The sequence below is a fragment of the Belonocnema kinseyi genome, chromosome 3 (assembly GCF_010883055.1).
Source record: "Belonocnema kinseyi isolate 2016_QV_RU_SX_M_011 chromosome 3, B_treatae_v1, whole genome shotgun sequence".
Classification (NCBI taxonomy): Eukaryota; Metazoa; Arthropoda; class Insecta; order Hymenoptera; family Cynipidae; genus Belonocnema; species Belonocnema kinseyi.
The window spans coordinates 52,808,327-52,821,753 of NC_046659.1; the positions used below are offsets into that span (position 1 = coordinate 52,808,327).

The 13,427-nt window shown below is 33.2% G+C and overlaps 2 protein-coding genes across 5 annotated transcripts in view; one reads left to right on the forward strand and one right to left on the reverse strand.

Moving 5' to 3' along the window:
* The window catches only part of LOC117169329, a 66,756-nt gene that overhangs the window by 23,565 nt on the left and 29,764 nt on the right, over positions 1 to 13,427 (forward strand). The gene's annotated exons all lie outside the window — the stretch shown is intronic.
* Positions 1 to 13,427, reverse strand: part of LOC117169327 (glutamic acid-rich protein) — a 45,964-nt gene that overhangs the window by 23,284 nt on the left and 9,253 nt on the right. For 3 of the 4 annotated variants that reach the window (XM_033355656.1, XM_033355658.1, XM_033355657.1), the window contains exon 2: positions 12,929 to 13,164. The exons of the other annotated variant lie outside the window; for it this stretch is intronic. In XM_033355656.1, coding sequence (XP_033211547.1) covers positions 12,929 to 13,099 — 171 coding nt within the window. In that variant the 5' untranslated portion in view covers positions 13,100 to 13,164. The remainder of the gene's footprint in view (positions 1 to 12,928; positions 13,165 to 13,427) is intronic. 4 annotated transcript variants of the gene reach the window in all.

A 13,427-nucleotide genomic window follows, 5' to 3' on the forward strand; every position in this document is an offset into this window, starting at 1 on the left:
AAAATTAAAATTCGAAAATTTTTTCTAAAGCCTCCAGGGGACTTCGTTTTCGCACGAAAAAATTTTATGTGCCCTTATTGCATCCGGACCCACAATTTTTCAGATTAGCACCCGCTCCCGGCGAAATCCTGCGGTTGACCTTATGACAAATTTTTAATTATACATTATTATATTATTATTCGGGATAGCACAAAAGTTTCCCTGAACATTCATGGAACATTCTAATTAAAGGCTCCGAGAATTCCCAAAAATGTTCCACAAAGTTATCCCGGAAGTAGGTGAATATGCGTGTATCTAGGAAAGTTCGGAAAATATTATTGAAAAATTCAATGGATTGAATTAATCAAGTTCATATAAAGCGACAAATTTTACGAACAGTACCCAAACCTTCTGGGAGACCTTGTTGGATACGCGGACATATTCCTACTTCCTTGAACCTTAATTACTGGAACATTTTCAGAATTCTCCGAACGTTCCATTGGAATAGTCCAGGAATATTCTGGGAAATTTTCGTGATATCCCGGATAATATTATAAGATTATTATTGTTATATATGGGGCAGTCCACACAATATTTGCCAACATTTTTTTTGTGTAAAATATTTTTTTTTTGTTTAACACTCAAAAATATTCGATACGTATTTTTTATTTCGATGTGAAACGCAAAGTTTTCGAGAAAATTAAACAAATTTATTTTCATAAAAAGTACCTTTTTCAATTGCTTATACTGAAATATTAAACAAAGATATAAACAAATAGATTTTTTTCTTTAATTTGGACCTGTTTTTTATATTTTTTTTATTTTAAATAGTAGACTAAACTTTTTTTTATCTGGTAAAAATTTGGGAGTGGGTAGTCAAATGTTTTCGAAGCAATGGATTTTTGAATAGCAATAAATTTTGAATATGTAGGCGGTCCAGTCCCAGTCCGAGCGAGTCGCACTGCGGCACACTCCGCGCTCGTGTGCCGCTATTCAATTCATTGCTTCGAAAGTATTTTAATACCCATTCCCAAATTTTTACCAGATCAAGAAAAACGTTTAGTTCACTCTTTAAAATAAAATAAAAAATATTAAAAGAATAGGTCCAAATTGAACAAATCTATTTGTTTATGAAATTTTTATTTATAATAATAAATAAATAATTAAATTGGATTTTATTATACTTGATTCGAAAGTTGAGGAAAAGGCCCACATTTTATCTTCCGTATAAATTTTCATATCTTTGTTTGATATTGCAGTATAAACAATAGAAAAAAGGTACTATTCTATGAACGTATATGTTCATAAAAAAGTAGTGGGTGTCATATTGAAATAAAAAAATACATATTGAATATTTTTTAGTATTAAACAAAAAAACAAATGTTTTACGTGAAAAAAATGCTGATGGCAAATATCGTGTGGAATGCCCCATGTATAATTTTATATATTATTATTTACATTATTTTCTTCAAATTTATGTTTTCAAATCAGTTTTTTTCTCCTTTCTCGATGTTTCCTTGTAATTAATATTATAATTATCTAATTCTTTACCTAACATCAATAATTCATAAATAATTAACACAAGTTTAATTTCATTTATTAAAGCATGCTGATGAGTATGCTGATTTTATAGGTTAGTTGAAGTGTAGTGCAAATATTGTCACTAATTAATCTCATAACCTGTATCGTTATACACGTATGGGATCCGCACAATAATTATTTTATTATAAGAATCAATGTTCAAATTCACACTTTTTACAATAAAAACGAAATAATCTCTCCGAAATGGCTGTCTCATTAATTGGCACATACAATAGAAAGAAGCCGGTCCCTGCATTGTGAAACACGCGGTCCGGTATTCCATAATTACGGATTTTGAAACAGCCGATGTACGTATTGTGAAACACAATTATTTTTTAAAATAACACAAAGAAACTGAAAAAAGCCCCAATGTAATCTACAACTCAAAAGCTTTCAAATAAACAATCGTACTTTTTCCATGTAAATATGTTAATTATAAGAACGTTCGAAAAACCAAGTACATTTGCTTCTTAGGGTCGCATGGCCATTCAATTTGAACGTGCTGTGGAATACAGATACTGCATTTTTTTCTAACATAAGAAATTCAGGGCAACATTTATTTATATGAGTTTACGAATGTAGATGATAATATTCATAAATATTATTTTTTCGCCACCTTGCGCGTTATATTTATTTTCAATTTTTTAAAGAAGTGTCGTAAAAACGGAAATTGTTTCATTATACGCCCGGTTACCTCATTGAAAACCATTTGTTAATTTCCACATTTGTTAACCATTAAAATGCACTTGCCATATTTTTTATTTCACTGAATTTCATTTTACCGTATAGTCACTTGTCCTTGTTTGTATTTATTCGAATTAATATTTGAACTAATTTTTATTTCTCGTAATTACCATTTGCCATACATTAAACTGGTCCAAGTTTATCTTTTCACCTAATTTGGTTTTAACCGAATGGACAGGTTTTATTATTTTTATTTTCCTTAATGTTAATTTTATCAAATTTATAGTTTTCCTAATTGCTATTTGTCATCATTTCGTTTTAAGTGTACCGACACGTTGTCTACGTTTTATTTTGCTGCAGAAACATTAGGCATAACAATAATGCCGTAAACTTAGTTAAATGACAATAAGTAACATAAAAAATCGGTGAAATGGACAATAACAATTATTGCAAATGACAATTCAGAGAAATAAAAATGAATTAAATTAGTCCTACATGAGCCCCATATTTCCTACAGACCTCTAGTCCATTTTTGCAATGTGGTACTGCGAGTTTAATGGACCTCCTTGTAACTAAATCGGGTGATTCGAAACGTAAACATTCAGGGTCGCTTGAACCGTTTCCAATTGGAATACATCATATTAAGCGATATGAGCGATTAAGTACTGGCGCATTGTGGCCCTTCCGATGTGACAGTCGCAAGCGCTTTCGCCGTGCCCCGCTGAGAAACTGCGTGGGTTTGCGGTTCTAGGAATAACTCAACGGCGGCTGACAAACGCGGAGCAGGTGTAGTTTAAAATCTTAAATTTGGACCATTTAAAAGTATAATACTATACATGTTCAGTTAATAAGCCTGATATTATAAAATCACAAAATACAGTAAAATGTATTTTCTAACCGTACTGTCGACACCCCCCTCCCACACACACACACACACACAGACACAGTCAGAGAGAGGGAGAGAGAGCGAGAGCTCGGGTCGAACGGCCAACGGTAATATAAACATTACGACTCACTTTTCAGACGGCCCTACCATCTCGTAACATGCTGATTTTGAATAAAATAGCGTACATTACTCACGTGGAGTTCATTTTCGCAAGGACGAGCTGAAAACCCATGGGTTTACAACTGTAATAAAATTGTCTAATCCTGTTTGTGATGCAATCATATACAGTGAACTTCCACTTGTGTCCCCGCTCGCCAATGCCCCCGCGCACCTAGTTCCCCTACCACTATACGCATTTATTTCCCCGAGCGCAGTTCCTACACATGCCACCATGGTCCCTATGTGGGCTATACGGTCACGCCCGCAAGAGGGGCTGACCAATTAAAAAAAGAGGCCCGACGCGCGGCAAGTTTGAACTGAGTATTTTAATATGACGTCATGGGAATGCAGATAACTTTTTCGAGAAAATATTTGAAACGTAAAAGTAACTCTTGAATGTCGTAATAATAAAATTCTTCAAATGTAGAATGTATTTTCTCAGTCATTTTCCATTACCTTTATGACTTAATTTTAGTTTTAGATTATTTTATCCAAAAAAGTTGTCTGCATTCCTATATGAAAGATATTATACAGGGTGGACACGCTGGGGCTTACCAACATATATGCAACCCCGCATACACTCACATAAGAATAGCATTAGCGTGTAAGACGGCTTATATACTTCTTGGTAAGCCCCAGCGTGTCCACCCTGTACGTATATGAACAGTTGTCAACAACCGTGCTAACCTTCCTGACAGTTGCACCCATTCGTACATGACCTTCAACTCATGCTGCAATATTCAATATGCTGCGAAATATTTGAGTCGGTTTTTGGTTCCATTATATTAATTTTCAGTTGAAAAATTCTACTATTTCAAGGAAATGAAAAATCAGTCATGCTAATCAATCGCATGCTAACGGACCGCGACTGCTTCAACTGCGCATGCGCCAAAAAGCATTATTTTTGATAGTATTTCTTTATTGATTCAAAAAAGATCCGCGCTTTTTGGCACATACGCAGTTGGAAAATTTGTTTACAGAAGGTGTATCGATAGAAAGGCAGTCAATGAACTTTGCTGGGCAAAAATATCCAGATGATTCTCGGTAAAGGTAGTTGCCCCTCCAGAGGGGGACATTCGTCAGCGTATATGTTTTACGGCGGAGTACATAGGTGGAAGTTTACTGTATATAAATGCGAAAATCTATGTGTTTGTCTTCTTACAAATTCTGAACCGCTGCCCGAAAAGTCGTGGAAATTTATACAGTAATAGATCATAACCCTGGGCAGGTTATAGGCATGTTTTCATTTAGCGAACTCATTGTCGTTTTGCCCCCGTCCCACAACTCCCACATGTGGGCGGAACCCCGGGTTTAGTCTAGTATACTATAATTTTAAATTCGCACTTCTTAGTTTCACATTTTAGTCTTCATTCTCTTATACTTATTTATAACGTTGCATTTTGCAATATTTTTTTAACGTTACATTAATTTAGGGGCCATTTACAAATTACGTGATACATTTTTTAGTCAATTTAAATCCCCCCTCCCCCCTATGGGATACTTTTTCCATTGCACTTAACATGGAGAATTATACTTTGAAAGACCCCCCTCCCCGTTTACGTATCACACATTTTGTGAATTACCCCTGAGTTGTTAGTATTATTTGTAACTATTACAGTTATTCGTTATAATATGAATATTCTAATCTTAGTCCTTGAAGCACGTGCAACAACTAACATTTGAATAAGTTAACTAAAATGTTTAGTGTACTATGATAACTTACCGAACGGTTACTGAAAATAATTAATTTTTTCTCCAACGTGCACGATAAACGCTACTTCATTGCCTGCAGAGCCGGCGAATGGCCGCCTGATGACGCAGACGCATGAATACTTCGAGAGTCATTCTTCAACGTATTTTTTATCGTGCACTAGGACAAAAGTTTTATACTTTTGTAGTCGTGATATTTTTTAACTTGTTTTTTATTCAGTTTAAAATTTTTATTATTTGAAGTTATAATATATAGTTATATTAGCCCTAATGTAGAAACTTTTTTTATATTGTAAAAAATGATATTTGTATTTATACTTTCTAATAATATCATAGAAATTGAAAGTATTCAAAAATAAAAAAATAAAACAGTTTTATTATCGAAGTTCAAATTCTTACGATAAGATTAATGATGACGAGAGCACGAATAAATTTGAAACAGTTTATTCTCAGTTTCCTGTAAACAACTTCAGAATCTGTTTTATTATTCTGGGAATATGCCATTGTTAAAACGAATAGATTTCAAAGAAAATTGAATCAAATGTTCTAAGACTTTTCTCTATACTGTAAAAAATTTTTAGAAGATATATGAAAATTTTGAAAATGGAGAAGTAATATAATATTACTTATAAGCATATTACAGTTTAGGAAACTTGCGGAAGATGCAGCTGGCTTCGTCGGCCATTTGAAATAGAAGCATGTGTCTTTAAATAATCGTGACCCAGAGGCTCTTTACTCCTCGCACTTTACCACGAGGATCTCTGTGGCAACGCTCCTAAGGAGTCTCGTTCAATTTTATTATGGTATTTTATTAACTTTGCAGAAATGAAATTAATTGACGACTCACTTTCTAATCGAAAATAAGGAAACTAAAAATGAAATTAATTATTTTTCATGTGAAAATATATTTGTGAGCTAACGGCATGCCGTGCATACCCGATTGCTCGCGTTATCGACCTTTTTTTACGCCCACACAAATTGAGATATCAAGTGTGCAATTTGTGAAATGAAATAAAAGATACTAAGGGGCGTTTGTGTGGTCCTAATTATGATTATTACAAAATGAAATAATTCATTACGAAACTTATTTACAAAAAAATTCCAACATACATTTTTTGTATTTCTAAAAATTTAGAATGATGCAAACGTTCCTTTGTGCCTTTTACTTAATTTCACAAACTTTTGACTCAATATCTCATTTCGTGTAAACGTGAGTTTAAAAAAAAAATCAGCGAAGTAGGAATGGGGTTAGTATGACATTGCCTTAAGCAATTTGGCATAATTTACTTCGAAATATTTTGTGGAAAAAAATTTTAATTAAGTTAACATTTTTTTGAAGAATACATTTTAAATGCCTGTATCGAAATTCAAACTTTTTAGCACCAAATCGAAATCTTTCGGCAAATTAAATTTTATAAGTCGCAAATGAGTGTGCATATTTTTTATCAGAAATATGATGTTGCTTTCGGTTTCATTTGAAACAATTCCAGGAAAGAAACGTACCTGAGAAAGCTTGTTTTATATGTTTATCTAACTTTCTGACTATAACGATCCGTTACTACTACCTCAGCATGCAACAAACTTCGTTTTCACGAAAGTCGCTCTTTCACGTTATCTCATGCTCATGTGCTGTTTTTAATCTGTAGAAATAATAAATAGTTTTAAAAAAAAAATAGGTAAATTCTCAAACAAAATTTAAAACACATTCTTTCATTTTTGTTCTCAAAATCTCATAATTTGGAATTAGAAATATTTTCAACATCCAAATTCTGGAATATGGAAAAATATTTTTAACATCTAAATTCTGAAATATAGAACTTTCGGCGACACAAATGTTCGGACTTCACCTCAGAGGTCCGGGGTTCGATCCCTGTGGTTCGGAACCCACCTTAAGCTGTAGGTCCCCCCATTGTGTACTTGAATGCAACCCAGTTCGTCAATTATGGGGTAAAAACCAGGCTTTGTCCAATATGTCGGGGCAGACTGCTCTCATCAGATCATTTGATTGCATTATAAAAATGCGTTCGTGACTGATAATATATACCGGGACAGCCCCGTGCAAAATGATTAACTAAAAATCCAACTCTAACCAAAAATACCTTCGACATGTTGGGCAGTATAAGCCTGTGACAGCATTTCGACACAGAAATGTTTTTAATAATAATAATAAATCCAATCAACTCGAAATTAGATTATCAAAAATAATCATTGATATTTTATAGATTTTGTATGTTTAACATTTCCCAAAAATCGTTTAAAAAGGTAGTGTTATACGTATTCTTTTTATAAGTTTGAGGCGCTTTAAAAATATTGAAGATTTAATATTCTAAAAAATGACCTTGCAACGTATAGATTTACTGGGAGAACATTTTATTGGAATTCATTCAATTCTGATGAATTATTGGACATTATTTGGGCGACGAAACCACTCGTTGTAAAAATAGTTAGATTTCTTATCCACGTGTGGAGTTCTAGTGGTAGAGAAGTGTTTGAAATTTTTGGAAAACACGTTTCCTCTCAGTTGAAGATTTGCGAATGATCTTGTGGCAAAGTGCCATTGTATAGTGTATAGGTATACTAGAAACTCTTTCCAGGGAATGACAACATGGTAAACAGAAATAAAAATACAGGTCTTTCAACGTGTTTTGTTAAAATCTTATGTGAAGGAAGCTTCAATGCTTTACGCATAACCTACAATTTATTCACTGATAACGTTAGTTTGAAAAACAATATGAAAATCTCCGAAAGAAGTCATTTTCTATTTACCCACTTACAATGCCACTTATCTTGAAAGAATTATTTCGGATCTAAAAAAATTTGTACTTTATAAAGGAACAATTTCGATTCTAGAAATGTTCAAAACATTTCTTGCAATGATTTTTTCTCTTTCTCTTACTTTCATAACAAAATGTGTTAGTCTATGATTAATAAATAATTAAAAATTTTTAAGTAACTTCAAATTAAATAACTTCGAATCATCTGAAAATAAAATTTTGTTGTTTGCTGTTCGTTTATTTTAGTATTAACTTTAATATCTTTTACAAATTGGGAATGCAATCTGCGCTTACTCCTCATTGTAGACTAGTAATTAGCTCCTTAATTGCGCGTACGGTTCGATTAACGTCGTTACCAGAGTTTTCGTAGAAACAGATTTTCTCGCCTTCCGACCCAACCCTCTACTACGAACAAACTTTGTTCCCTCGTGTTGAATTAATTGAGCATTTGCAATTATAGATTGCATGTTTCCCAACGTGTTTATCAATTCTGCAAATATAGAGTGCGAAACATAAACTTGAACGATAGACCAATTAGTTGAGATGGTTCATCTCTGCGTGTTCCGTCTAATTCGTAAAAAAAAGACGCAATTAGTTTTATAAGTTCAAAGAAAATTTGTAAGCAATCAAATGGAAAAGCTTTGTTTGGCGTGATGTCGGAATTCTATGTACTGAATTTAAAAGTAATATAGGTCATTTTAAAGGAAATTTAGTTTGTTATAAGAAACTCAAATAAAAAATTTTATTAAAAATTGTTTTTATGCTGAAAACACAAAAAAATGTAAAAAAGTGCTTTTTCCAAACTCGCCAAACTATTCTCGTAATATAAGATACCCCAGGAAATGGCTAATAAAATGCAAAATAAAGTATTATTTTTAATGAAAAGCTTCATTCTATGTTTCCGAAGTATAAATTTACTGCTATTTAGATATATTTAGTTTTTGCAGTAGTCAAAAATACTTTTGTAACCAATTTCCCCCGCGCAGTCACAGTGTTATAAAAACCACAGGTATCTCATATTATGAGAACCACACCTTGCAACTATGCACTTACTATGCCTGATCTGTACAATGAAAAACTTTAACACTATCGATATTTTCCTACTTAGTTATTCAATCCCCATCACTCCAGACAAACTTTACTGCTAAATACATATTTAATGAATAATAAATAGGGTGTAAAGAATTCTCTTCCAAGAACTCGACCACCGTCGATTTCACAAAAAGTTCGCCTATAATCTTTAGAAGCCTAATGAAAAATGGACTATACCACGAAATTACTCTTTCTTCAAGGGCTACAAGTTAGTGATAGAACCAACAGAGTGGGTCTATTAGTTTAGCTGATACCCCTACATTGATAGGAAACTTAAACTTAAGAAGTACTGGATAAGGTAGATTGAAAACACTGGGAAAATAATTTAAAAAGCATCTTAAACTGAACATCTGTTTTAATTAAAATTAATTAAATTTAGAAATTTCGAAAAAGGAATATTTTCAAACCCTTTTGCTTTTCCAAAAGAAAAAATGAGATTTATTATAAAATTCTAGCCCCAAATGACTACTAATTGAGTGCGTATGGCAGCTCGTTGAAAGTGCCCGATGAAAATTAAATAAGTACTAAAAAATTATGTTTTCTTATCAATATATATTTTACCTTTTAAAATTCTTAAGAAATGATGAAGGAATTCCTTTAACAAACTTTTAAATAAGAGAAACTGTATTAATTAATTAAGGTTATTTATGCATTGCTCTCAGAATAGTGAATATAACAAATGATAAGCATTAAAATTGCAGGCCCTATTAAAAATTGATGAAAAGTGTGTTTTTCGAGCTAAACGTACTTACAAGAAATCAGTGATTTTTTTATTTTCAAAATGGATAATATTCAAAAGTCAACTCGTGGCAGAAAGAGATTAAGAGAAGAAAATTCGTGGACACGAAATATGCGCAAACTTGGTAGAAATAAGGTACATAAATTTATATTTAATAATAATTTGCAAGAGATATTTAATATAATACTCGCGTATATCAATATTAATAAATTTATGTTAGTTGTAATACATAGAGTAAATTAAAAATAATAATTTTTGGTCCAAACTTATATCGGTAAAAATTCTACTTTAGATATTTGGTGATCGATCTCCTCTAATTTGTTCGTTTTCTTCAAAAATAAATTCCCTATTTTTGTTAAACCGCGGTAAACATTAACCCGTGCTCGTAGGCTTTTGAAGTAAACATGGAGGTTTAAATGGGAAAAACTCGATTTTCGAAAAAAAATGAAGGAAATAAGTACTTCATATCAACTTTCTATAAATTAAGGTTAAGTCACCTTAAAACAAGTTTTCAAAGAATAATATATATTTTTGATAAACTTTAATTTTGAATCCCCCAATGCCCCTGTACTGTGTCTCCTTCTGTATTGTACCTCCCCCATCTGTTGGAATAACTAAGACAATAATTAATAACGTACAAAGCCTATTAAAATATCTTATTCCTGAAGGACATTTTTTCAACGATATCTTCGCAATGATCAGTAGATGATAATGTTCTTTCACCTGATGAGGATTAAAGTACATTTATCTATTTCAGAATGTATTTCTTATGTTATTGTATAAAGTAGTCAATGAACTTAGAAAACAGAATGAAATATATTAATAAAAAAAGCATCATTTTTAGTACTTATTTAATTTTTATTGTGTGCTTTCAACGAGCTGTCAGTCGCTCTCGAATGCCCGAGCACACAGACTACCTTGCTTACCCGTGAGCACTGACTGCGATAGAAACAAAACCGTAATAGTGTTTTAACCGCTGAAGCAATCGGAGTAATACTTTCCAGAAAACTTCTTTATTCCTTTTTGAATAACTTTCTAGCTGGAACATTCAGCTTGCTCAACATTCGCTCGACTCCCCAAACGCGGGAAAGGATCACTGTTCAATATTATAACGTTATGAATGAAAAAAATTATCTTCTTTTTATGTAAATATCTGATCTTTTAACATACATCATTGCCCTAAGAACAGTACAAAGCGTAATCGCTGTAAATTTTATTACGAAATTTTCAAAATTAAGTAACTGAGCGAGATCAAATTTTTTATGAGGAAAAAAAGATGTGTAATTAAATTTCCTATTTAAATATGTTTTCATGATTAAAATTTGAAACATTTTTTACAAGCTCTCTCGAGCCAACAAAACGGTGCGCTAGAATTCTATAACCGGTTATTGCATGTAACCTCTCAATTGTGCCTTAGAGTTTAGACATTGGGGGATTTGTTTGGAAAGCTTCCAAAGTAAAAATTTCGAAATATACTTTAAATTTTAAATACTTACCATACAAAATGAATGTCTAAATTTTAAAGTATGAACATTGGTAATCAAGTTTAAATCGTTAAAAGCCTTTGCGTTTTCTATTAGCATCTTAGAAAATCGGAAACATTTAAATTTGAAGATTTCAAAAGAAACAAAATAATACAATTTTATAATCCTGGAATCTTTCGAATTTTGATTTTGATCTGTAGTCTCTGTCAAACGAAATTTCGAAAACTAAGAATTTGGAACGAAGTCTAACTTCGAACATTTAAAATTTTAATTTTGAATTGAAAAATTTGTAAAAATAAATTAAAATATTCATATTAGAAAGAATTTAACCAGTCGCGATTTGACTCAATGGCTTGTGTGTAAACCGTAGCTCTAATTTACCTGTAGTTTTAATAAGATTCCTTCTTGAAAAGAGGTTGATTTTATTCTTGATTTATTTATAATTTGAATTTAATTAGTAGTAATTGTTAGTTGGTCACTTTGCTCCAGACGCTAGTATAGAGTGAGTCATTTAAAGTGGATGCATTTGTTTCTGAAAATTTTTTTAACAAAAACAATCGTTTTGTTGTTTATTTATATAATGATATCGCGCAAATGAGCACCTTTGGTCTTGATGGCCAAATTTTCTCTTTTCTCGGCGTTTTCCATCATGGCCAATGTTTCGGCCGATATGGCGGGGATTTCACGTCGTATGTTGACTTTCAATTGAGCTAGAGTGCTTGGCTTGTTGGGTTATACCTTGGGACTTCGAATATCCCCACAAATAAAAGTCGGGTGAAGTTAAATCGGGTGATCTGGGTGGCCAAGCAAAATCTGCCGAAACATTGGCCAACGAGACAGAAAACTCTGAAAAAAAGAGCACAGTTGGCCCTCAAGACCAAATGTGCCCATTTGCGTTATTTTTTTCAGAAACAAATGTTTCCACTTTAAATGGCCAACCCTGTAGCAGTGAAAGGCGTGTTCTCGAATATTTCTCTAATAAACTTGTCCCCTTTTTGATGTTTTTGAATCCTGGAATTATTCTAGTACCTCAGAAATAATACTCTAATGTGGAGTGACATTCCGAGTTTAGTAGCATTAGAGTTTTCTTGTAAAATTGGAATGTTTCAATTAAAATTGTGACAAGACTGATATGAGAGACTAGTTTATTCAGGGAGTGGTAATAAATATGGGTTTGTTTCTATCTTCTTTATTTGATATAGTTACAAATAAAGTTCTTTTCTAAACAAAAATAAGGCTATTTTGACAAGTGTGAACTTGCCGCTCGAGCGAAGCTAAAGCTTCAGACACACGAGGCAAAATAGCCGTACGCCCTTGATACACACGATACTTTTTGTCCTACCCTCATTGAAAACAAGCATGTGAAGCAGATAAAGGATGTTTAATGTTCTTCATCATGTTAAATTATACTGAAAGGAAGAAATAGCGTACTTAGCGGAAGGAATAAAGTGGGATGCAGTGATGTAATTTTTTTAAAGATAAATGTGATTTCCTCTGCAGGGCGTAAAGTTTCATGTCGGCCGGGCGGCGAAAAGCGCATATGGTAACGTGGCATGGGCTAGAAGCGGCCACATTACGCCTGCTTCATGTGCATGTAATAGCGCGTTTTCAAGGGGGGGGGGGGTCGGACAAAACCGTTATTTTCAACTGATTTGATAGCTAATGTGTGATTATGGACCAGGACGGCGACTTGACCGGGAACTTTATTCACCGAGAAAATCCAATAAATGACCGAGAATTTGAAATCGTCCGCCGAATCGTTAGCCTGATTTAAACGGCATTAAAGTTTTTTAAGTGGCTTTAAAGGCGAGAACGTTTTTTGTTATTTATAAAATTCTACCTTGAGCGTGACTTTTGTAAAAGCCGGCGCTTCATCCGCTGTTGGTTTTGAGTCCCGCCTGTTGTTCAGAGCCCAAGGTGCCGTGGGCAGAGGCAGAGGATTGGGTCCATCTTTGACCCATGGAGGCCTGAAGGTCGTCCTCTGGGTCGGCTGACCTCCTGCACCCGGCATTTTCTAATTTTCACTCCTCTGTCTCCTTTAAATCTTTTCTTGTTTCCCTATGAGTATTGTGATATCTGTGACAAATCAAGGACAAATCTCCTTAAAATCTCGCTTAAAAGTCCATTTCATAATTCATGAATCGTGATATTGAAGTTCTGATATAAAAAATATCAAGTTGCATTTTCTTCTTAGGGTTTCCGATTTATCCTAAATTGCTTCCTATTTTTTGCAGTCCTCTTAGTCCGGGAGCTGGGTATGTTCCCGTATGCATTCAAGAGGCAAAAGGTAAAAACTAGTTAATCTTATGTATTTTGACCCGCTGAATCCAATGGTACCG